Source organism: Doryrhamphus excisus, chromosome 13 (genome assembly GCF_030265055.1).
Source record: "Doryrhamphus excisus isolate RoL2022-K1 chromosome 13, RoL_Dexc_1.0, whole genome shotgun sequence".
Classification (NCBI taxonomy): domain Eukaryota; kingdom Metazoa; phylum Chordata; class Actinopteri; order Syngnathiformes; family Syngnathidae; genus Doryrhamphus; species Doryrhamphus excisus.
In genome coordinates this window covers 19,529,995-19,556,140 of record NC_080478.1, presented here as the reverse complement: position 1 = coordinate 19,556,140, position 26,146 = coordinate 19,529,995, and the positions used below count along the sequence as shown (strand labels likewise).

At 36.1% G+C, this 26,146-nt stretch overlaps 2 protein-coding genes across 5 annotated transcripts in view; one reads left to right on the top strand and one right to left on the bottom strand.

The window, feature by feature from the left end:
* Nucleotides 1–3,844: 3,844 nt before the first annotated feature.
* LOC131140412 (complement component C1q receptor-like) lies at nucleotides 3,845–5,733 on the bottom strand. The gene has a single exon (XM_058090821.1). It carries the CDS (start codon nucleotides 5,585–5,587, stop codon nucleotides 3,932–3,934), a length of 1,656 nt encoding a protein of 551 aa, XP_057946804.1. The 5' UTR covers nucleotides 5,588–5,733; the 3' UTR covers nucleotides 3,845–3,931.
* A 4,904-nt stretch (nucleotides 5,734–10,637) lies between these two features.
* Nucleotides 10,638–26,146, top strand: part of LOC131140158 (calpain-1 catalytic subunit-like) — a 25,413-nt gene continuing 9,904 nt past the window's right edge. The window contains exons 1-12 of one of the 4 annotated variants that reach the window (XM_058090325.1): nucleotides 10,638–10,689; nucleotides 11,084–11,214; nucleotides 15,400–15,464; nucleotides 18,947–19,201; nucleotides 20,407–20,476; nucleotides 20,586–20,704; nucleotides 20,934–21,067; nucleotides 21,168–21,342; nucleotides 24,185–24,259; nucleotides 24,953–25,038; nucleotides 25,396–25,470; nucleotides 25,585–25,745. In XM_058090325.1, the coding sequence (XP_057946308.1) occupies nucleotides 18,965–19,201; nucleotides 20,407–20,476; nucleotides 20,586–20,704; nucleotides 20,934–21,067; nucleotides 21,168–21,342; nucleotides 24,185–24,259; nucleotides 24,953–25,038; nucleotides 25,396–25,470; nucleotides 25,585–25,745 (1,132 nt within the window). In that variant the 5' untranslated portion in view covers nucleotides 10,638–10,689; nucleotides 11,084–11,214; nucleotides 15,400–15,464; nucleotides 18,947–18,964. Of the gene's footprint in view, nucleotides 10,690–11,083; nucleotides 11,215–15,247; nucleotides 15,314–15,399; nucleotides 15,465–18,946; nucleotides 19,202–20,406; nucleotides 20,477–20,585; nucleotides 20,705–20,933; nucleotides 21,068–21,167; nucleotides 21,343–24,184; nucleotides 24,260–24,952; nucleotides 25,039–25,395; nucleotides 25,471–25,584; nucleotides 25,746–26,146 lie in introns of those variants that run through there. The other 3 variants (XM_058090327.1, XM_058090326.1, XM_058090328.1) reach the window with 3 other exon arrangements.

The window sequence follows — 26,146 nt, the reverse complement described above, 5'->3', positions numbered from 1 at the left end:
TATTATGAATTTTTTATGAATTATTATGAAAATTACTATGAAAATTACTATGAAAATTACTATGAAAATTACTATGAAAATCATTATGAAAATTATCGTGAAGATTATTATGAATTATTATGAAAATCATTATGAAAATTATTATGAATTATTATGAAAATTATTATGAATTATTATGAAAAGTATTATGAAAATTACTATGAAAATTACTATGAAAATTACTATGAAAATTACTATGAAAATTATCGTGAAAATTATTATGAATTATTATGAAAATCATTATGAAAATTATTATTAAAATTATTATGAATTATTATGAAAATTATTATGAATTATTATGAAAAGTATTATGAATTATTATGAAAATTAAATAAAAGAAGTCATATGGAAAAAAGAACAACAAAATTGGAAAAAAACAGCTATAATTTCAAATGAATAAAGTCAAAATATTATGAAAAAATAATATAATAGAAAAATGAAAAAACACTAATTTTACGAGAATAAACTTGTAATATTATGAGGAACAATAATGTTGTTTTAGTAGCAAAGAGTCGAAAAAATGTTGTTTTTACGACTACAGTAAAACTACAGTACAAATATCAAGGGACCAAATATCAAAAGTAGTAGTAGTAGTATTTTTAAAAATATATAATAGAAAAATGGCACATTTAGTGTACATTTGAAATAGTGAAGAAAAAACATGTAGAAATATTATAATCAGGAACCAAAAAAATAAAGTCGTAATTTTTGGAGAATTAGGTTGCAGTAAAAATTATAATTTTACAAAAAATAAAGTCCAAAATATGGGAATTATTATGAAAATTATTATGAATTATTATGAATTTTTTTATGAATTATTACGAAAATTACTATGAAAATCACTATGAAAATTACTATGAAAATTATCGTGAAAATTATTATGAATTATTATGAAAATCATTATGAAAATTATTATGAACATTATTATGAATTATTATGAAAATTATTATGAATTATGGTGAAATTTAAATAAAAGAAGTCATCTGGAAAAAAGAACAACAAAATTGGAAAAAAAGCTATAATTTCAAATGAATAAAGTAAAAATATTATGAAAAAAAATCTAATAGAAAAATGAAAAAAACACTAATTTTACGAGAATAAACTTGTAATATTATGAGGAACAATAATAACAATAAAGAGTCGAAAAAATGTTTTTTTACGACTACAGTAAAACAAATATTAAGGGACCAAATATCAAAAGTAGTCGTAGTAGTATTTTTAAAAATATATAATAGAAAAATGGCACATTTAGTGTACATTTGAAATAGTGAAGAAAAAACATGTAGAAATATTATAATCAGGAACAAAAAAAATAAAGTCGTAATTTTTGGAGAATTAGGTTGCAGTAAAAATTATAATTTTACAAAAATAAAGTCCAAAATATGGGAATTATTATAAAAAAATATTATGAAAATTTTTATGAATTATTACGAAAATTACTATGAAAATTATTATGAAAATTACTATGAAAATTACTATGAAAATTATTATGAAAATTATCGTGAAAATTATTATGAATTATTATGAAAATCATTATGATGAAATTTAAATAAAATATGGAATATGAAAAAAACACAGAATTGGAAAAAACAGCTATAATTTCAAATGAATAAAGTCAAAATATTATGAAAAAAATATATAATAGAAAAATGAAAAAAACACTGTAATTAATTTCTGTATGATGTTTATATGTGCAACCAATCAGAAAGAAGAGCCACAAGAGTATTTACAGTTATAAGAACCTTAAATATAAATTACATAAATATGCTTGAAGATGAATTATACACAAAAGCAATTCCGTCCATCGGGTCATAAATCATCAGTCAAGATGGATTCGTAAAATTTCTCCAAGCGTGGATCCAAACCCGAGGCCACCCAACAATAAGTGTCTGTTGTCCTTTTCTTTGCTTCTTTTCTAGCTCGATGACAAAGAGTCGAAAAAATGTTGTTTTTACGACTACAGTATGTGTTGGTGGACCAAATATCAAAAGTAGTAGTAGTAGTATTTTTATTAGTATTAGTAGAATTTAGTAGTATTTTTCAGTAATTTTTCAGTAACAGTAATTTTAGTAGCGTAAATTTGAACTAGTAAAGAAAAAAGATGTTGAAATATTATGATGAGGAACAAAAAATAAAGTCGTCATTTTAGTCATTTTTGGAAAATTAGGTTGCAGTAAAAATTATAATTTTACAAAAATAAAGTCAAAAATATAGGAATTATTATGAAAATTATTATGAAAATTATTATGAAAATTATTATGAAAATTATTATGAATTATTATGAAAATTATTATGAATTATGGTGAAATTTAAATAAAAGAAGTCATATGGAAAAAAGAAAAACAAAATTGGAGAAAAAAGCTATAATTTCAAATGAATAAAGTCAAAATATTATGACAAAAATATATAATGGAAAAATGAAAAAAACACTAATTTTACGAGAATAAACTATTCATAATATTATGAGGAACAATAATAACAATAAAGAGTCGAAAAAAAGTTTTTTTACGACTACAGTAAAACTACAGTGCAAATATCAAGGGACCAAATATCAAAAGTAGTAGTAGTAGTATTTTTTAAAATATATAATAGAAAAATGGCACATTTAGTGTACATTTGAAATAGTGAAGAAAAAATGTAGAAATATTATAATCTGAAACAAAAAAATAAAGTCGAAATTTTTGGAGAATTAGGTTGCAGTAAAAATTATAATTTTACAAAAAATAAAGTCCAAAATATGGGAATTATTATTAAAAATTATTATGAATTATTATGAAATTTTTTATGAATTATTACGAAAATTACTATGAAAATTACTATGAAAATTATTATGAAAATTACTATGAAAATTACTATGAAAATTACTATGAAAATTATCGTGAAAATTATTATGAATTATTATGAAAATCATTATGAAAATTATTATGAACATTATTATGAAAATTATTATTAAAATTATTATGAACATTATTATGAAAATTATTATGGATTATTATGAAAATTATTATGAATTATTGTGAAAATTAAATAAAAGAAGTCATATGGAAAAAAAGAACAAGAAAATTGAAAAAAACCAGCTATAATTTCAAATGAATAAAGTCAAAATATTATGACAAAAATAATATAATAGAAAAATGAAAAAACACTAATTTTACAAGAATAAACTTCTAATATTATGACGAACAATAATGTCGTTTTAGTAGCAAAGAGTCAAAAAATGTTGTTTTTACGACTACAGTAAAACTACAGTACAAATATCAAGGGACCAAATATCAAAAGTAGTCGTAGTAGTATTTTTTAAAATATATAATAGAAAAATGGCACATTTAGTGTACATTTGAAATAGTAAAAAAAAAACATGTAAAAATATTATGATCAGGAACAAAAAAATAAAGTCGTAATTTTTGGAGAATTAGGTTGCAGTAAAAATTATAATTTTACAAAAAAATAAAATCCAAAATATGGGAATTATTATGAAAAGTATTATGAATTATTATGAAATTTTTTATGAATTATTATGAAATTTTTTTATGAATTATTACGAAAATTACTATGAAAATTACTATGAAAATTACTATGAAAATTACTATGAAAATTATCGTGAAAATTATTATGAATTATTATGAAAATCATTATGATGAAATTTAAATAAAATATGGAATATGGAAAAAACACAGAATTGGAAAAAACAGCTATAATTTCAAATGAATAAAGTCAAAATATTATGAAAAAAATATATAATAGAAAAATGAAAAAAGCACTGTAATTAATTTCTGTATGACGTTTATACAGAAATATACAGAAATGACGTTTATACAGTCGAACCTTAAATATAAATTACATAAATATGCTTGAAGATGAATTATACACAAAAGCAATTCCGTCCATCGGGTCATAAATCATCAGTCAAGATGGATTCGTAAAATTTCTCCAAGCGTGGATCCAAACCCGAGGCCACCCAACAATAAGTGTCTGTTGTCGTTTTCTTTGCTTCTTTTCTAGCTCGATGACATCGAACAACGGCAATACCTAACGTCGCGGCGACTAACATCAGCAACGGAATCACCGATCCCAGGACACAGATAAGCACTCTGGAGTTGACGACTTTAGCGCTCGATGCCGAGGACGCATTAATTGGCGTGACGGTCTCCAAACGTGGAAGGGGCGTGGACACTCGTCGGCGTTCCTGTGTCACCGTGGGTTCAGTTTCGGCGATGTTTACTTGCGTTGCGTCATTTAACGGTGCGTCAGTGATATCCGGAACGCAATCCATTCCAATCGCATCCGAATGGAACCCCGCCGGGCATACGCAACTGAAACTTCCTTCGGTGTTGACACATCGGAATTGACAGCGTTCCGTGGCGCATTCGTTGACGTCCGCGCAAGAGTAGCCATCCTCGGATAAAGTAAAGCCATCCTCGCAGTAGCAGGAAAACGATCCCATCGTGTTCAAGCAACCGTGTTCACATCGGGAATTCACACACTCATCCGAATCGAGACAATCACCTCGGAACATTTGGAAACCTTCCCGACATGCACACGTGTAGCTTCCGTGTGTGTTAACACACAAACGATTAGCGCAAACATGTGGGAGTTGGCACTCGTCGATATCCGAGCAATTCCGCTGATTTGCTTCCAATTTGAATCCGACGGGACAATCGCAGGAAAATCCGGATTCTCCCAGGATGCAGTCGTGTTCACAAAATTCCACGTTGCACACGTCTTGTAACTTACAAGAAAACCCGTTTTCCTCGATTGTGTAACCTTGCTTACAGAGGCATCGAACCTGATCCGAGTCCTCCTGGCACAGATGTTCACATCCGCCGTTATCGGAAGCACATTTTCCGGGATCTGCCTTACAGAACGGACCTCCGACGTTCCACTGGTATTTATCATCACTCAGCATACAAACAGAAAAGTGAGATTCCCGATCGGCACATGTGATTTTCGCGTACGTTCCGATTGGTAAGGATTTGATCTCATTTTGCAAGGGTTCCTCGGAGAAAGGAGCCGTGTATGATATATCTCCAGATCCCGACAGAAGCAGAGATCCGCACATTCCTTGGAAGTAAAACTTACACATGTAAAAAGAAGGAGTCTTGCAAGCTCCGGCAGTCCATTTCAGAATATTCCGATTTTTCGGATTGTAGCTAACATGCACACATCGTTCAGTACATGTGTCCACGGGTTCTTTATCCCAGTTGGAGAAGCGGGAATCTTCTTCACCGGATGTCCACTTGAATCCTCTGAGAGGTTTGTCAGCTAAAACGCAGTCGCCTTTGTGAAGTTTTAATCCGATCCAAAACTTGAATTGCTTCTCCTTCTGGATCAAGGAGATCAAAGAATGGATATGATGGTCTTCTTCTTCGTTCCTGACCGTCATCAGGTACCCTCCATTGTGGAAACAGCTCTGACCGGCCTTGTCAAAGCTCACCTTGTCCAAGTGTAGAGTAAAGCAAACATTCGAAGTGCACATTGTTTCATATTCGATGCCGTTAAATCCTCCAAAACGGGTATTGAGCAGAAGTAGTAAGAACAACAGCGGCATCGTCGTAACTTAACAACGAGAGTTTTCCATATGGAATGTGAAGGAACATTCGCTTGTGGCTCCTGAAAGTGCCGCGTTCATGTTGCTGCATCCTGTTTGGGACATAAACTAAAGGCGGAAAACCATGTTTAGCGGCGGTTATGGTTCCTTTCTTTCGCCTTCGCTGACCAGTTCCGTTTTGAGCCGGGACAAAACAATGGTGGACTTCAATGTGTTTTGACTGCTTCTCCAGATGTCTCCGGTCTCGGTAGACTTCAGACTTTTAAGCTGACTCCCTTAATTGTAGTGAGTTACAATACACATGGGGGGGTGTGGGGGGGGGGCATATGACCTCAGCTATGTGGTGACATCACAATAGGAAAGTGAAGATGGATGCACGGGGGAGGAGAAAAAAAAATCAGTGACCTTTTGCCATCCTGCCACCTGACCTTTATATCAGTGATGACTGGAATCATGACCTTGGGAAACTGGAACAAAATGAAATAAAATAAAATAAAATAAAATAAAATAAAATAAAATAAAATAAAATAAAATAAAATAAAATAAAATAAAATAAAATAAAATAAAATAAAATAAAATAAAATAAAATAAAATAAAATAAAATAAAATAAAATAAAATAAAATAAAATAAAATAAAATAAAATAAAATAAAATAAAATAAAATAAAATAAAATAAAATAAAATAAAATAAAATAAAATAAAATAAAATAAAATAAAATAAAATAAAATAAAATAAAATAAAATAAAATAAAATAAAATAAAATAAAATAAAATAAAATAAAATAAAATAAAATAAAATAAAATAAAATAAAATAAAATAAAATAAAATAAAATAAAATAAAATAAAATAAAATAAAATAAAATAAAATAAAATAAAATAAAATAAAATAAAATAAAATAAAATAAAATAAAATAAAATAAAATAAAATAAAATAAAATAAAATAAAATAAAATAAAATAAAATAAAATAAAATAAAATAAAATAAAATAAAATAAAATAAAATAAAATAAAATAAAATAAAATAAAATAAAATAAAATAAAATAAAATAAAATAAAATAAAATAAAATAAAATTAAATTAAATTAAATTAAATTAAATTAAATTAAATTAAATTAAATTAAATTAAATTAAATTAAATTAAATTAAATTAAATTAAATTAAACAAAAATATATAACAATAAGATGTTCTTCCTTGTTTAATGTATTTTATTTCTCCTGATGAATTTAAATATATTTCTATTAATTGTGGTGCACAAACATTAACCTAAATTTATAGTCCGGAATGTCCTACAAGTTAGCAACAAGGATTTAAACAAACAGTGCGTGGGTTTTCTCTGGGTATTCCGGTTTCCTCCCACATTCCAAAAACATGCTAGGTTAATTAGCGACTCCAAATTGTCCATAGGTATGAATGTGAGTGTGAATGGTTGTTTGTCTATATGTGCCCTGTGATTGGCTGGCCATCAGTCCAGGGTGTACCCTGCCTCTCGCTCGAAGACAGCTGGGATAGGCTCCAGCACCCCCGCGACCCTTGTGAGGAAAAAGCGGTAGAAAATGAATGAATGAATGAATGATTATAATTATGAGTAAAAAGTACCGATATCAGTATTAGTACTAACAAAACTGGCCTTGTATCGTATTTACTTTGGTATCAGATCGGTGCCAAAATTTGCAACTTAGCCCACCCTATAATACTTCCATACGTTTTGCTATTATTGTATTGCATGGTTTTCTCCGGGTACTCCGGTTTCCTCCCACATTCCAAAAACATGCTAGGTTAATTAGCCACTCCAAATTGTCCATAGGTATGAATGTGAGTGTGAATGGTTGTTTGTCTATATGTGCCCTGTGATTGGCTGGAGATTGTGTGTATCCCCGCCTACCATCCAAAGACAGCTGGGATAGGCTCCAGCATAACCGCAACCCTAGAGAGGATAAGCAGCATAGAAAATGGATGGATGGATCTAAATAATATTACATATAATAACGTGGACGAGGGGTTCACATGCAGGCCTCGCAGCTAGGAAACCCGAGTTCAATTCCACCCTCTGCAATCTCTGTGTGGAGTTTGCATGTTCTCCCCGTGCATGCGTGGGTTTTCTCCGGGTACTCCGGTTTCCTCCCACATTCCAAAAACATGCTAGGTTAATTAGCCACTCCAAATTGTCCATAGGTATGAATGTGAGTGTGAATGGTTGTTTGTCTATATGTGCCCTGTGATTGGCTGGCCACCAGTCCAGGGTGTACCCCGCCTATAGGCTCCAGCACCCCCACAACCCTCGAGAGGATAAGCGGTAGAAAATGAATGAATGAATGACTGCGATTGGCTGGCGACCAAAGACAGCTGGGATAGGCTCCAGCATACCCATGACCAAAGTGACGGTGGACAGCATAGAAAATAGATGGATAGATGAATGGGTGCCATTGAAATGATCTTCTCCAATTGTGTGAGTGTGCATGGTGTGCGGCATGAAGACATGAAATAAGGCCATTAAACAGCACTGAGAGCTTACCTTCTGTCTATATGTGCCCTGTGATTGGCTGGAGATTGTGTGTATCCCCCGCCTACCATCCAAAGACAGCTGGGATAGGCTCCAGCATAACCGCCACCCTAGAGAGGATAAGCAGCATAGAAAATGGATGCATGGATCAAAATAATATTACATATAATTTTTTGCATTCTACTGTCACACAAGCACAAAAACAAGTTTAAAAACAGCACAATAAAACTAAAATAAAGCAAAACTACACACAATGACTTTAAGTAAATTGTCTTGTAAGTAAGTTCATCAATCAATTTCTGTTTGGATGGAAAATTGCCTTGCATCCAATCACAGTTCATCTATAACAGGGGTGCTCATTAAGTCGATCGCGAGCTACCGGTCGATCGCGGAGGTGGTACTGGTCGATCGCTGGTCAATCGCGGTGTGACATTAAAAAAATATCATCCCAGCATCAATGCCGTCACTTGATTGACATACAGGGCAGCCATTCAGATGACAACTGAATGTTGCCCTTCGGGCGACCAATCAAATCAAACGACGTCTCTAAGTGCAGCAGAACTTACGATGTCAGCCTATCATCCATCCCCGTTACTTGATTGACATACAGGACAACCAGTCAGATGACAACTGAATTTTGACCTTTAGGTCACCGCTCATGCGTAAACAACGATGCAAAGTGCTAAGCTAGTCGGCGAATTGCGAGATTTTAAAGCCCTCGCTAAAGTTTATGGTCACTAAAATGAGTGAAGGAGCTGGACCAAGTAAAAAGGCAAAAACTGGACCAAGTAAAAAGGTCCAGTTTTACATATCACTTCCATACGGATATGGAATATTATACGGATATTATGATACGGATATTATCCATGACTGATATTTGGAAGTGTGCTTGAGGCTGGCTATCAGCAGTCCGGACTATGCATCCCTGGCTGGTTCAATTCAGTGCAAGTCATCAAAGTAAACTCAGGTAATTACAAAAAAATTTAATAGTTAATTATGTGTGTTTTGCAATATTGGCTCATTTGGTTATGTAAGGTACATCAACATACATTGTACGTACAAATAATCCTCAATACATTTGAAAATAAATAGATGTTTTGCATTTTTGTAGTGGGTAGATCATTTTGACTCGGTCATTTTAAAAGTAGCTCGCATGCTGAAAAAGTGTGAGCACCCCTGATCTATACTACAAGAAATAATCAATAATAAATGTGATTAAGCAACAACATATTCCAAGTATTCTCACATATATGGCCGATTGTGACGAGTTTGACACTCCTGGCCTAGGTGGTCCGAATCAAGACAGTTCCTGTGTTTGCTTGAACTCATAAAAATGGACCAAGAACAATGACAGGAAGTCCAATGAGACACGCCCACCGCTAGTGCTAAGTCAGTATGGAAGATAAACATTGTTTATGAGCTCATCTTTTGTCGGTAGCATATTTGTTTTCATGTTTTTCCACATCCATAACTCGTGAAAATATTGTCCACGTATTGTTATAACCAGAACATGAAACATGAAGTAACCAAACTAAAGCAATTGTGTTTGTGTTGTACACAAATGTACACACAATACATCAACAAGTACTCATATTGCAGCACTTGACGACAGCAAGCCATTTATATATTAACGTACACACAATATGAATGCAATACACTCAAAGGCCATCCATACGTGCATTTTCTAGTGCGTATCCTGTTCAGGGTAGCAGGAGCCTATCCCAGCTGATGTTGGGCCAACTCTACAAACGACGATGGATAACATTGACAATCACAGATTTGTAGTATGGCGTCCAGTGATGGGAATAACGGCGTTTAAAATAACGTTACTAAATGCTGTTACTTTTTTCAGTAACGGGTAATCTAACTAATTACTTTTACTGTCGGCATAACGCCATTACCCACTTTTTGACACCCCGTTACAGCACGTTACTGAAGCCGCCTAAAAATATATCACCGGCTTCATAAGGCTCAGGTTTTTGTAAAATTGCGTCTTCGGCCAATCAGAAAACTTGAGTGGGCGGGTGTTTAGAGCACAAAAGCAATGAGGATTGGCTAAGATTTAGTAAGATTGGTATTCAGCCAATCAGAGAACTTAGATGGGCGGGTGTTTCGAGCACATAAACAATGAGGATTAGCTAAGATTTAGTAAGATTGCGTATTCAGCCAATCAGAGAACTGGGATGGGCGGGTGTTTAGAGCACAAAAGCAATGAGGATTGATTAAGATTTAGTAAAATTGCGTCTTCAGCCAATCAGAGAACTTAGATGGGCGCGTGTTTAGAGCAAATAAGTAATGAGGATTGGTTATGATTTAGTAAAATTGCATCTTCGGCCAATCAGAGAACTTAGATGGGCGGGTGTTTAGAGCACATAAACAATCAGGTTGACTAAGCGTTAGTAAAATTGCATCTTCGGCCAATCAGAAAACTTGAGTGGGCGGGTGTTTAGAGCACATAAGCAATGAGGATTGGCTAAAATTTAGTAAGATTGCGTCTTCAGCCAATCAGAGAACTTGGGTGGGCGGGTGTTTAGAGCATGTCCAAACAGCGTTTTCTAAATGGAAGTACGACACTACTTTAACCTCGTTGATGTCAAAAGGTAAAATGTACATTATGTGCCCGAAAAAAACTCAAAAACTCACAGAACCCATAGAAACACCTGTCGACTGCACAAAATACAAACCTCTGTAATGGTAACCGTCTTTGTTATGTGTGTGTGTGTGTGTGTGTGTGTGTGTGTGTGTGTGTGTAACTAGTTACTTTTGTAGTGGAGTAACGCAGTTAGTAAATCAGTTACTTTTTTTTTAGAAGTAACTAGTAACTATAACTAATTACTTTGTTAAAGTGTGTGTGTGTATTCTAATTGTGTATTCCTTTCTTCCTTACTCAGACGCATATGTTAAGCTAACCTTACTGAATTCCACAGGTCATGTGACGTCCAAGTGTCAAATATTTATCTGCCTGACCTATATGAAGAAACCTTTGTCTTCCAGGTAGCCCTTTTCCAGCTATCAAATGTCACGCTCGACAACAAGCGCAAGGAGATGATTGGTTGGATCTCTCTTGGGATCAAGAGCTCCGGGGAGGAAGAGCAGCAGGTTAGAATCCTAACGGCACCACTAAGGTACACAATGTGACCGTGAACGTCATACATTGCTGTTATCTCAGCTGGGGGGAAAAAATAGAAATGGTGTCCTCAGATGACGAAGGTGAAGGAGCCGTATGTATGTATGTATGCACCAGGGGGGATTTATCAGTAAATAGGATAAAGATAGCAATTGTGTACTAACACTAAGCCAAAACAAATGTACTACATTTAATTGTACCAGGTATTACATTGGATGAATAAACCAAAGACACAAGGATGCTCTAATATTTTTTTTTTTTACCATGACTGTATATTCACAATATACATAATAAGAACGAGTCCGACAAAATACAGGAAGCAGTACAACAGTCCACCCATATTGAGGGAACCATTGATAAACGCAATGTCCCCCTTTTTTAGTCCTCAATGCAACTCAATTTCAGCAGCAGCATGTTCTACTTACTTTGGACCCTCGTCAGTTGTTTTGGAGGTTGCGTAACCTCCCGAGTGTGCTCCACTGTGGAATTTGGACTCCTTTTGTTTGCACTTGGTCATTATATCATTGTATCATTGTCGATCTTGCAAAAAAATACATAACCACAGGCAATATACTGTTTCTTTGAAATGATGTTAATATCGAAAGAAGGATAAAATATGACCACGCAGAGGAACGTCAGCATATTGTACTGTGTATATGATGTAAGGGGCTTTTACCTCTAAGGTAACTGTAGTTGTTTTAGCATAAACAAACAAAAAAAAGCATAAACACAAAACTAATCTACTACAATTTGTATTACATTTGTCTTAACATCATGAAATGCAACATATGTATCAACATAAATGATTAGTAGAGTTGCTACAACTAATATTATCATTTTATATATATAATACTGTTAGTTCAGTCTTGTTTCGATTTCTGGAAAGACGTTCAACATGCTAAGGTGATACACGCAAAGTTATAAAACATTTCAAAATGTACCTGCACTGTTACATAAAGTTTGTGCACAGTGGTTTCACTAAATGCCTTCAATAAACAGCATAAAAGCAATCTTCACTGGCTAAATGTACTGCAAAAAAAGGCCAGTAAGGATAATTCATAATGCCGCCTACAGAGAACATACTAACTCCTTATTTCTAAAATCACAAATACTTAATTTTGAAACAGCTAAAATAATGCATAGGGCTAAAAACAACCAATTAGCTAAAAATGTCATCCAATACTTCTCTACAAGAGAGGAGAAATATGATCTCAGGGAAGAAGTACATTTGAAACACTTCTATGCTAGGACTACGTTATGCTAGCCATAGCATTTCAGTATGTGGAATCAAACTATGGAATGGATTGAGTAAGGACCTCAAACAATGCACAACGATGAGCCAATTCAAGAAACAATACAAGCAGTTGATGTTTGCTAAATACAAGGATGAAGAGTCTTGAACCAGTCATGATGTGCTATATATATCACTATATTGACACTTACTATGGTACCCAAAATTAAATTAAATTAAATTAAATTAAATTAAATTAAATTAAATTAAATTAAATTAAATTAAATTAAATTAAATTAAATTGAAAAAAATAACTTCAATTATATTAGGAAAGCAGGAAGTGAGCAAATGTAACAGTTACTGATTGTAAAAGTACCAGATGAAGGGGTAGGATTTAATAAGCTTTGCTTCTTCCTACTCCTTTTGGACATGTGGAACTGTGAACTGATTATGTGATGCATTCAATTGTAATGTGATGCATGTTCAAATGAAATAAAACCATTACCATTACCATTACCAAAAGCCGTTTATGATGACAACGTAACAACTGCATGCTAAACAAAGACAATAACTGTCTGTCGCTTTTGGGATGGCAAAACAATCCAGTCCATAGAAACGCACAATGCCTCAAACAAAACACCACAATGTGCTTAGTAATCACCATGTGCACAAAAAACTGCTGAACAAATGAAGTATATGAACACACACACACGCAATGGCACGGCCATGTTTGTTTACCAAGGGTTTTTCAGCACAGAAGATTTTGTAATGATCTGTTTTTAGTAAGTAATAAATAAAATACATGTAATTACATTTGGCCATGTGGTGATTGCATTCAAAAAACAATCTTAATACTGTACTAAAATACCCATACACCATGAGGTAAAAAAAAAATAATAATAATTACTGCCACAAGAGGGCACTAAAGTACTACATCACAATGCATCCACTGTAGAAAGCAGTCTCTCCAATGTGTGCTGGGATCAGAATAGTACATATCACATGTGTTTCAATATGTTTTGACTAGGCATGCTCCAATCCGGGAGTAATTCAATGTATTCCTAATGATTAGCCAGGATAAAGGAGGGCATTACTAATAAAATTAGTAATTAATTAATTCATGTTATTTCCTTGGCCTTCTGACCTGTCATGCACACACGGTCGAGTCTTCTTCACATTGTTTACTTAGCGGCTGTTTGCCTCGGAAACTCACCATAGGCTGTTAAGTGTTTGCTATTCAAATGGCATATCTTGCTACCCCTGCAAGATTGTTTTTGTGGCATATACTGGCCGTCAGGGCTGCACGGCAGTCGAGTGGTTAGCACGCAGACCTCACAGCTAGGAGACCACGGTTCAATTCCACTCTCTGCAATTTCTGTGTGGAGTTTGCATGTTCTCCCCGTGCATGTGTGGGTTTTCTCCAAGTACTCCGGTTTCCTCCCACATTCCAAAAACATGCTAGGTTAATTAGCCACTCCAAAGTGAATGGTTGTTTGTCTATATGTGCCCTGTGATTGGCTGGCCACCAGTCCAGGGTGTACCCCGCCTCTCGCCCGAAGACAGCTGGGATAGGCTCCAGTGCGACTTATGTATGTTTTTTTCTACCTAATTATGCATTTTTGGCCTTGTGAGACTTATACTCCAGTGCGACTTATGTATGTTTTTTTCTACCTAATTATGCATTTTTGGCATTGTGCGACTTATACTCCAGTGCGACTTATGTACGTATGTTTTTTTCTACTTAATTATGCATTTTTTGCATTGTGCGACTTATACTCCTGTGCGACTTATGTATGTTTTCTTATACCTAATTATGCATTTTTGGCCTTGTGCGACTTATACTCCTGTGCGACTTATGTATGTTTTCTTATACCTAATTATGCATTTTTGGCCTTGTGCGACTTATACTCCAGTGCGACTTATGTATGTTTTTTTCTACCTAGTTATGCATTTTTGGCATTGTACAGCTTATACTCCAGTGCGACTTATGTATGTTTTTTCTACCTAATTATGCATTTTTGGCATTGTGTGACTTATACTCCAGTGCGACTTATGTATGTTTTTTTCTACCTAATGATGCATTTTTGGCCTTGTGCGACTTATACTCCAGTGCGACTTATGTACGTTTTTTTCTACCTAATTATGCATTTTTGGCCTTGTGAGACTTATACTCCAGTTCGACTTATGTATGTTTTTTTCTACCTAGTTATGCATTTTTGGCATTGTACAGCTTATACTCCAGTGCGACTTATGTATGTTTTTTCTACCTAATTATGCATTTTTGGCATTGTGTGACTTATACTCCAGTGCGACTTATGTATGTTTTTTTCTACCTAATTATGCATTTTTGGCATTGTGCGACTTATGTATGTTTTTTCCCACCTAATGATGCATTTTTGGCCTTGTGCGACTTATACTCTGGAGCGACTTATAGTCCAGAAAATACGGTACTAGCCACAGGTGATCAGCGTAGAAAGGCATAACGGATCACATGATTTTTCACCTTAATTGTCCGATACTGATCGATACTAATAATAGAACATAGTCTACCATAGTCACATGAATGGGTTAACTTTTCCCACCACCTTATGGGGGCAAGTCGGTTCTTGACAAGGTGTAAATAAATTGTGGCAAGGCCATTTTAGTCATGAATGGCGTGCCAGGTGTATAACTTGTACATAAACAGAACAGTGAAAGTCGTGGTTGTGTATGTGTGTGTGTGTGTGTGTGTGTGCATACCGTCGAAACAAAACAAAACACTATTGACAAACCTCAAACAAGTCAGGACAGTTTTAACATTCAACAACCATTAAAAAAAAAAAATTTGCGGTGTACGATTCATCGCGACACAGGTGTACTTTCAGAGGTGATGATTTTTTCATGCTTACTATACTTTAGCCTGAGGTACGATCTGCCATTATATAACAACCTCAGCCTCTCCTTCTCACACAGGCTGATCTACCTGGACTCAACGCAACACAACACAACACGACAAGAGACACACCCTCCGTGCCCTGGTGAGTTAACATTGACATTTATAAATATATTCGGAAATATTTTCGATATTAGATATTATAAAATGCACAATTATTAATTGCTATTGTCGTTGTTGCAAATCATACACATGTGCAATTATATCTCCTGTGGTTGGGCTGTTTCGGTTACTAAAAGTAGAGAGGAATTCCGAAACTGTGAGCACAGACCACATATTTTATGCTACTCTGCAAAGAAACAAACATATTTTGATATATTTTTGTAGCTATGGGATTTTTGCATTTTTTTTTTTGTGCAAAATTCTGCATGCACCCTAGAAGGCAAGGGTTTAAAGCAGGGGTGGGCAAACTACGGCCCGGGGGCCACATCCGGCCCGCCAAGTGTTTGAATACGGCCCGCCCAATCTTTCAAAAGTATTTAATTTAAACTCAACATACAACCTGGCATCATGGCCTGAGCCAACCTTTTGATGGTTGTATCAATTTCGTTGTTTGACATGGTCTGTTGTTTACAAAGTGCTCCTGAAAAAAGAGACACAAGCACATAATAATAATAAAAATTAAAATAATAATTATTATATTATTATTATAACTATTATGATTATTATATTTATTATATCAATGCTAATTATTATATTAATTATATATAATAATATTGTTATATTTGCATATTTTACATAATAATAATATAATAATTATTATTTAAATTTTATTTTAATTATTATAATATTTTATTTTTTTTTAATATTTAAATATAAATATAAAATAATAAATAATAATAGCAGATTGCATGACAATTTTACAGATACAATAATACCAGGTGGACTGTTACGTGTAAAATATATAGTCTCCCCCCCCGGAAATTTTGTTATATCAATGCGGCCCGCGAGTCAAAAAGTTTGCCCACCCATGGTTTAAAGGGAGGTCTTGCTAATTAGTTACAGTTCAAAACCCCTGTAATGGTCTCTAAAGTATAGTGTCCAAAGTGTACCCTATGAGTGCTTAAAAAAAAAATTAATCAGCTTGTGTTTTTTTCTTTATTTTAATAATTTCCTTCACTTCCTGTAGTTCCTGTTTTGTGTTTATATTTCATTTGGCCATCAATGCTAACCCTTTATTTTGGTTTGATGGAACTGCTGGGCACAGCCGGTTATCACAAGGGTTTTATATAAGATCCATGCCGTGTTTGATATTCTTTGGTTCCCTGTAAGTATCTTTGAGCTTCCTCACCCAGACCTCACTTGGAGTTACTGCTATCCTTAGACAACCTTTCATGCATTCCACTGCACAGGTTAGTCGTGTCTGTTATGACTTCACCTCCGTGTGGGAGATTCCCTTCCTTTTTGTTTATGTTCGTTTTACCTTTTCATTACTTCCCCACTTAAACATCTTATGTTAGTTTATACTTACATCGACTACTTTGTGTTTTCTATTTTATGTTTTGCTGCATTGGCTCCAAATTGTCCATAGGTATGAATGTGAGTGTGAATGGTTGTTTGTCTATATGTGTGCCCTGTGATTGGCTGGCCACCGCCTCTCGCCCGAAGACAGCTGGGATAGGCTCCGGCATGCCCGTGACCCTCGTGAGGATAAGCGGCATAGAAAATGCATGGGTGGATGTTTTGCTGCATGGCATTCACCGTTCTTACAAGACTTTATTGATCACACCCGCTGCCATATTCTTGTATGCTGGAGGAACACTAAAATAAATCACATCACCTGATACTTGCCACATAAAATTTAACATAAAAACAGCAAAAATCGGGGGAAAAAGAGCAAAAACACATAATTCAAAGAGAAGAACCAGAAATATTGATACAAGTCAAAAATATCATAAACATAGTAACTAATTGATTGAATTAATCCTGTGAACATTTTTAGCATCATTAATGCAAGTAACCGCAATAACTAACCGGAACGATGCTTCTCATCACCAAAATCGGACCAAAACCGGTATCACAGGACCAAGTGGGGGTAAGTCACAGTTGATGAAGTACACAGCTGATCCAAACTATCACTTTAAATTTATAAACTCAAAAAGCAGCAGTGGTGGCAACTCCAATATGTAGCGTTACCTTTTAGCAGGGGCCTGCTAGCCGGCTAGTTGCTAGCCGCTAGTCGCACGGTAGTGCTACTCGCTAGCCGCTAGTCACTAGCCGCTAGTCGCTAGCCGCTAGCCGCTAGCCGCTAGCCGCTAGCCGCTAGTCGGTAGCCACTAGTCACTAGCCGCTAGTCGCTAGTCACTAGCCGCTAGTCGCTAGTCACGAGCCGCTAGCTGCTAGTCGCTAGCCGCTAGTCGCTAGCCGCTAGCCGCTAGCCGCTAGCCGCTAGTCGCTAGTCACGAGCCGCTAGCTGCTAGTTGCTAGCCGCTAGCTGCTAGTCGCTAGCCACTAGCCGCTAGTCGCTAGCCGCTAGTCGCTAGCCGCTAGTTGCTTGCCGCTAGTCGCTAGCCGCTAGTCGCACGGTAGTGCTAGTCGCTAGCCGCTAGTCGGTAGCCACTAGTCACTAGCCGCTAGTCGCTAGTCACTAGCCGCTAGTCGCTAGTCACGAGCCGCTAGCTGCTAGTCGCTAGCCGCTAGTCGCTAGCCGCTAGTCGCTAGTCACGAGCCGCTAGCTGCTAGTTGCTAGCCGCTAGCTGCTAGTCGCTAGCCACTAGCCGCTAGTCGCTAGTCGCTAGCCGCTAGTCGCTAGCCGCTAGCCGCTAGTTGCTTGCCGCTAGTCGCTAGCCGCTAGTCGCACGGTAGTGCTAGTCGCTAGCCGCTAGTCGGTAGCCACTAGTCACTAGCCGCTAGTCGCTAGTCACTAGCCGCTAGTCGCTAGTCACGAGCCGCTAGCTGCTAGTCGCTAGCCGCTAGTCGCTAGTCGCTAGTCACGAGCCGCTAGCTGCTAGTTGCTAGCCGCTAGCTGCTAGTCGCTAGCCACTAGCCGCTAGTTGCTAGCCGCTAGCCGCTAGTCGCTAGCCGCTAGCCGCTAGTTGCTAGCCGCTAGTCACTAGCCGCTAGTCGCACAGTGTGGTATGGCAAGGTGTCACTATGCCAGTAATGCGCTTCTTCGGAGTAACAACGTTAATAACAATAATAAATAAACAATTTGCGTTGTTGGCGGCCTTTTCAGAAGGCCTTATAGGCAGAATACATACATCCTGTTACTTGCATTCCTAGCTACAAAAAAAGAAATACATATTCATATCTCGCATAAGGATTGTTGATCATTGTCAGTGTTTAATGCACTCGACTTTGAATCACCGTGTGTGTGTGTGTGTATGTGGGTTTGAGCCTGCTTAACAGGAGATTGCTTTTTATTGACGTTGGATCAGGACTTGATGGGTTGGTTGACTTAGATGTGTTGTTGACATAAACGATATTGACTTAAACCGGTTCCACCTGGCTATCGCAATCCTCTGATGTTGGAGCAATCCTCCAAGTTGTTGCTGTCATCATTCTAGGACACGCAGTCACAAAAACAAACAAGTAAATCTTAATAATATAACTCTTATTCCCAAACAGAACTCAATCCCAACAGAAATGCCTCCACCGGGTGTATGCATGAGCATCGTTAATGCACGCCACAGCAAAGACGGCTATGGAACCATCGACAACCCTGACAACTTCTTAAAGCAAGACTACCGGATGTTGAAAGAGATGTGCCTGAGCCGCCAAGTACGGTACATCGATGATATGTTCCCCCCTGACAGGAGAAGCATTGGCAACAACTTACTGAGTCCCGATGACCTGCAAAGAGTGCAGTGGCTCAGACCAGCGGTAAGGAATACGTACGATATATTCACTTTAAAAAAAAAAGGTTAGGCGGCATTTTACTTCAAATTGAATCAATCAATCTATACTCATTCAGTCGCATCTCTGATCATTTGCATTTATTAGTAATGGTAATGGTAATGGTTTAATTTCATTTGAACATGCATCAGATTACAATTGAATGCATCCCATAATCAGTTCCCAGTTCCACATGTCCAAAAGGAGTAGGAAGAAGCTAAGCTTATTAAATCCTACCCCTCCATCTGGTACTTTTACAATCACTGTTACATTTGTTCACTTCCTGCTTTCTAATATAATTTAAGTTTTTCTTTTTTTTTAAACTTGTTTTAATTTTTTTTTATTATTTTAATTTTTTAAATGGTTTAATTTAATTTGAACATGCATCAGATTACAATTGAGTGCATCCCATAATCAGTTCCCAGTTCCACATGTCCAAAAGGAGTAGGAAGAAGCAAAGCTTATTAAATCCTACCCCTCCATCTGGTACTTTTACAATCAGTAACTCATACATTTGTTCACTTCCTGCCTTTCTAATATAATTTAAGCTTTTTTAATTTTATTTTTTTATTTAAAAAAATGTTTTTAATTTTTTTAATTTTTTTTTATTTTTTTTATGGTTTTATTTCATTTGAACATGCATCAGATTACAATTGAATGCATCACATAATCAGTTCACAGTTCCACATGTCCAAAAGGAGTAGGAAGAAGCAAAGCTTATTAAATCCTACCCCTCCATCTGGTACTTTTACAATCAGTAACTGTTACATTTGTTCACTTCCTGCCTTTCTAATATAATTTAATTTTTTTAATTTTATTTTTATTTTAATTTTTTTTAAAATTTTTTAAAATTATTTTAAGTTTTTTTTAATGGTTTTATTTCATTTGAACATGCATCAGATTACAATTGAGTACATCCCATAATCAGTTCACAGTTCCACATGTCCAAAAGGAGTAGGAAGAAGCAAAGCTTATTAAATCCTACCCCTCCATCTGGTACTTTTACAATCAATAACTGTTACATTTGTACACTTCCTGCTTTCCTAATATAATTTAAGGTGTTTTTTTTTATTTTTATAATGTACCTCGTACCGAAGTATGAGGTGATATGACCATACAATGACATAATGTTAATGTAAGTATTTACAGTATTGGCATATTAACGCAACGAGTCCACAACCCTTCTGTTACAGAAACTTGTTCCCAATCCATCTTTTGTTACTGATGGCGTCTCCAGGTTTGATTTTGGTCAAGGCCTGCTTGGTAAGAAAATGACCGATACAGTATGCGTACACAGTATTTTCCTGTGTTTACGAATTACGAATTACGAGGGTACGAATTAGCGGACTGTCGTTCTAACGTGTTCTCTTAGGAAACTGCTGGTTTCTTGCATCCATGGGTGCACTGACATTTCAGAGAGGCATCTTCGAACAAGTTGTTCCTCTTGACCAAAACTTTGTTCAGGACTACTGTGGGCTGTTCCATTTTCGGGTAAATATATCGCATCACAAACAAATGTTAGGAAACATTTTTTGAACTGTTTTTTAATTGTTACGTTTTATTCATGCTTTGTTCCCATGAAGGAAAAATATTGGTAACAAATAAGTAGAAAATACAATCAATACAATGTAATGTGTAACATATTTAGTATTTAACTAATTAATGAACCGTATGTAAAAGGACTTCCTGGGTTGATTTTGGATGTTTCACAACTTTCCAGTTCTGGAGATTTGGCAGATGGGTGGACGTCACCATTGACGACAAACTCCCAACACTCAATGGCACACTCATTTTTGTACACTCCAAAGACCCAACAGAGTTTTGGCCTGCTTTGTTGGAGAAAGCTTATGCTAAGTACGGAAATATATATGTAGTTATTTTTCTCTTTAAAAGGTTTTCCAAATGATATTTGTCTTGATTTTGTTTTTTTTTTTAATTCCAATACTTGTATCAGAGTGTGTGGATCCTACTCAGACATGAATGCTGGAACACCCAATGAGGCGTTGGTGGACTTCACGGGCGGGGTCCATATTTGTATCCAGCTGTCAGAACCACCCTCAAACCTTTGGGAGATTATGTTCAGAGCCGGACAATTCAAGTCACTGATGGGATGTGGCACTCCTCAGGGGGTAAGCGTAAAATGACCACAAATTTTATTTTGGTTCAAATTTCATTATGGTTCAAAACACAAATGACCACACAAGATCAGTGTTTTTCAACCTTTTTTGAGCCACGGCACGTTTTTTACATTGTAAAAATCTTGTGGCACACACCACTAACCAAAAAAATTCCAAAATGTCACCACGACCTCACACGTGCATCAATAAGTCCATGGGAGGAACAAGGTAGGTGTTGCCACACGGACCAATATTACATTGCTCTGCCAGTCTTTACACCACAGACACTCCACAGTAGCCACGGTTTTTACATCACCACTTTCCGACTCTTTCCGAATCACCTTTCGGGAAACAATAGTATCCATAGAAAGGAATATTCCAATCTCTTGTCTACATGCGTTTGTGAAAATCAACCAGAATAGTCAATAGGGCATGCCCAGTAAAACGTAAACATCAACATCACGTGATACCGACTTCCGATACCGAGTTTTTCTTTCACTTGTCGGAATAACTCCGTATTGCCAGTTTTCCGTTCGTCCAGTCTTGAAATTTAGTTTGAATCAAAACTTTGCTTAGTCCAGTGCCGATTGCTGGCCTCCATTTTTAAAAGTGAAGAACATCTGGATCTGCGTGTTACGTCATATCTGAGCATGCGCTGAAAGAACGCACCCGGGATCAAATTTAAACAGGAAAAGATCAAATTCAATCTTGATAATATTTTATAATTAAACTCAGGACATGTTTTATATAGATATATATATTCTTTTTTTAATAAAACTGTACTTGTGAATAAAGTATAGAAGGGTTTAGATTCTGTTTACAGATGGCGCTAATGCACACGAAAGCGGCTTGCTAACCGCCAATAAACAACAGAAGAAGAAAAACACCACGAAGAAGAAGAACGCAGTCTGACAACTTTCCGTTTGAGCGGATACAAGATACAGTAAACCTCGGATATATCGGATTCAATTGTTCCCACTGGTTTTGTCCGATATAAGCGAAATCCGTTATATGCGTATCCCGGAAAATGTCCGTTTTACGCATATATGGGATTTATATCCGGTATATGCGTAAATGGGATTTTATGCGTTATAAAAAGGCACTTCCTTGACTATGTTTCCAATGTACCTGGACGCGCAGGCAACGCTGCAAACGCTGCAAATGACGTCGTATAGCGGCCTGTCACGATTCGGCGAATCGGAGCGCCACGATGCGGCCATCCGATATATGCGAGGGAAATTTCATGGAAATGCATTGGAACGGGACTGGAGATTTTGTCCGAAATAGGCGAAATCCGTTATAAAAAATCCGATATATGCAATGAATTTTTATTGGAAATGCATTACAGAAAAATCGGTTCTTTTTTTATCTGTCCGTTGTGAGCGAATTTCCGATATATCCGAGTCCGATATATCCGAGGTTTACTGTAATACATATATGTGATTCAAGTATAATATATGTGTATAAGTACATTCATACTTTAGTTCTTTAGTCATGAGTAGTAGAACATAGCTAAGTTTCAACAAAATATCAATCCACAACAAATAACAGGGAAAAAGAGAAGATCCAAGCATAACTTTCACTTTGACACAAATTTAGCCTTTTTTTTAGCCAAATGTCTAAACAATGATGCTACAACATAAACAAAAAAATGGTTGTTGTACATGAAAAAATACATATATATATTTTTTTTTACAAACGAACTATTTAAATTTTCCCCATTTTGTATTTCAATGGGGAAAGATGGAGGCAGAGTTCTTATAAAATGCATTTCCTGACACCTTGTGGTCGTTTTTTCGGTTTTTATCGTAGAGTTGCATCATCATAATCATCTCTTTGTGCCTCTTGTGCGACTTAAGTGCTGTTTTTGGTTTCGTTAGTGTGTCTGTCTGACTTCCTGTTGTGTCCTGTTGTCCGAAATAGGCGAAATCCGTTATAAAAAATCCGATATATGCAATGAATTTTTATTGGAAATGCATTACAGAAAAATCGGTTCTTTTTTATCTGTCCGTTGTGAGCGAATTTCCGATATATCCGAGTCCGATATATCCCAGGTTTACTGTACCTCAATCGGATTGGTTAAAGGAATATTCCATCCCTGTTCAATTCTTTCCGTTTGAGCAAATAAAGCAAATGCAATTGGAATATTTGGGTCCATATATTCATGGCTATTGACATAATATTTGCAAATAATGATTAATAAATGTTAATTATAAAAAGTGATATTGGATAATTCCTCACGGCACATTCCTGACGGTTTCTCAAGGTACACTAGTGTGCCGCGGGACAGTGGTTGAAAATCACATGTGTCGAAGTCATCATTTTAACTCTAGCAAAACATGCCGGGGAATGCGGAATCTGCCCCTTCCGCAGATCCACACTCTTTCCTGTTATACATGTCACGGATTATGACGTTTTTGTACAGAATATAAAAATACTGTAGCTTTTGTCGATCAACTTTATTAACTACGCCGAAACAACCGCAGTCATACTGTATATACGCGGACTACCGCTTCCGTGGCAGGCACCCCTCCCTGTCTCTTTTCAACGGCAGCTTTCAATTGCGTATAATTCCCGGGGATTAATTCAACTGGTGACATGATAACATACTGGAACGCTCGAGCTCGAGCTGACGCTCTTGAAAACAGATCTCAGGTCACGGTAGTTACAGTATACGCCATGTTCATTCAGAGCCATTGAGCAAGCTTTTCACTTGAAAGAAAAGCTTCCAGTCAGAAAGAAATATATCATAAAGGGGTGAAGGTACTTCTGATGTCTAAATAAACACGGAGCATTCCACCTTGCTGTTCCGTCACCCTGCGCTTATCTAATACATGCTCGCTATGACTTGTAGAAGACATCTGCCAACACCGTTTTGCCCAATGGATTGGTCGAAGGCCACGCCTACACTATCACCGGAGTCAGACAGGTGAACTGCTGTTCTGCCTTTTCTGTTAAAGGGGACCTATTATCAGTAAGATATTAACATTTAAATTTTTTTCAATATTTCCGCATTCATTGGGGTGCTGCAATGACATCAGCCACCCTCTGGGTTCCTCTGGCTCCCTTTGATGGACAGAGGCAGCACTGCTGTGCTCAAACAAAATGTATTACATTATTTTTAACTTGTATTGGTACATGTTTGTATATTAATTATATTTATTATTTATATATTTATTATTAATAAAATGTTGATTTTACTAAATAAGTTCATGAAAATGTAATCTATAACATCATGGGAATTAACTAAATAATACTAGGGCTGTCAATCAATTAAAATATTTGATCGTGATTAATCGCATTTTGGTCTAGTTAACTCAATTAATCACATTTAATCGCAGATGGAAAAAAGCTTTGTGCATTTGGAAGTGAGCCCTGAAAGACGTTTGGGATGGTTCAAAACGCTCGGTTTCAGAAGGCGTGGTCAAACTGCCTCTTTGTGATGTCACAGACGGGCGGATCTCCTTATATGGTTCATAGCAAGGAAGCACTTTGGACATGTGACCAGTCACAACAGAGTGGGCAGAATGAGCATAACAGGTCCCCTTTAATGAAAATAAAACTTGTATAAGAAGGTTAGGTTCGATTCCAACCGGGTGTTCTTGTTGTGTTTATGGAGCAGATGATGAGTCGCGGGCAAGTCGTAAAAATGGTGCGTTTGTTGAACCCCTGGGGCAAAGTGGAATGGAACGGAGACTGGAGTGATGGGTAAGGACCAATATCTATCAAGACCCAACAATTCACTGACATTAGCGATGTCACGTTGAGACTCGCATAGTGAAAAACGGTGTCAAAAAACCTTGCTTGCTTATCTGCTGTCACGTTCTTAATAAAACCAAGTGCCAAGAACCTTTAGAAAATGAATTTAAAATGCTCTATGAGTCTTCACTGGTGGGTCAAGGTCTGGTCATCTGGGCCTGTACAAAAAAAAAACTGAAACTCTGGAGCCAGAAGCTACCAGCCCCAGTCATGTTGTTATTATTAACACCGGTATTTATTGCGTGTGTGAAGGCAATAAATTGCAGTTGAAGACAAAAAAGACATTTCTCCAAAATGCATTTCAAGGTCACCTCTGTGGAAAACAGTGAGCCAACAGGATCGAGATATGTGTCTTGCTGTTTTTGACAATGGAGAGTTTTGGTAAGCACGCTCACATTGGTTCCCCAAATATGCATAATAGTACAATATTCACGTTTTATTGGCTCCAGTTTTACCTATCTATTATCTATCTTATCTATGTGACCATTCCAACAGGATGTGCCTGGAAGATTTCTGTAGATTCTACGATGACCTTGACATTTGCTGTCTATGCCCTGAATTCCTTGACGGAGAGTCATCCTGCCATTGGAAAACGTCCTTCTACGAGGGCAGATGGCTCGCTGGAAAAACAGCCGGAGGATGCATGAACTTCCCAGGTACATTTGGGATAACAAAATTCTAAATGCAAGAATATGTGTATGAATTTAGCAAAATTTGAGCAAAAAAAGAACACAATATCACATTCAATCACATGTCTTTTAAGATGACGTACAACCAACTTTTGAAGGTTTCAGCTTGAGCATTTTAGCTAGTTGCCATACACAAACAACAACAAAAATGGAGGTTCCACTGATTTTCACATCACATTAAATTATCAAGAAACTGTTGGTAAATTATTAAATAGTAATAGTTTAATTTCATTTGAACATGCATCAGATTACAATTGAGTGCATCCCATAATCAGTTCACAGTTCCACATGTCCAAAAGGAGTAGGAAGAAGCAAAGCTTATTAAATCCTACCCCTCCATCTGGTAATTTTACAATCAGTAACTGTTA

Coding starts and splice junctions, on each gene's coding strand:
- LOC131140412 (XM_058090821.1), bottom strand. CDS start 5,587: ATGCCGCTGTTGTTCTTACTACTTCTGCTCAATACCCGTTTTGGAGGA.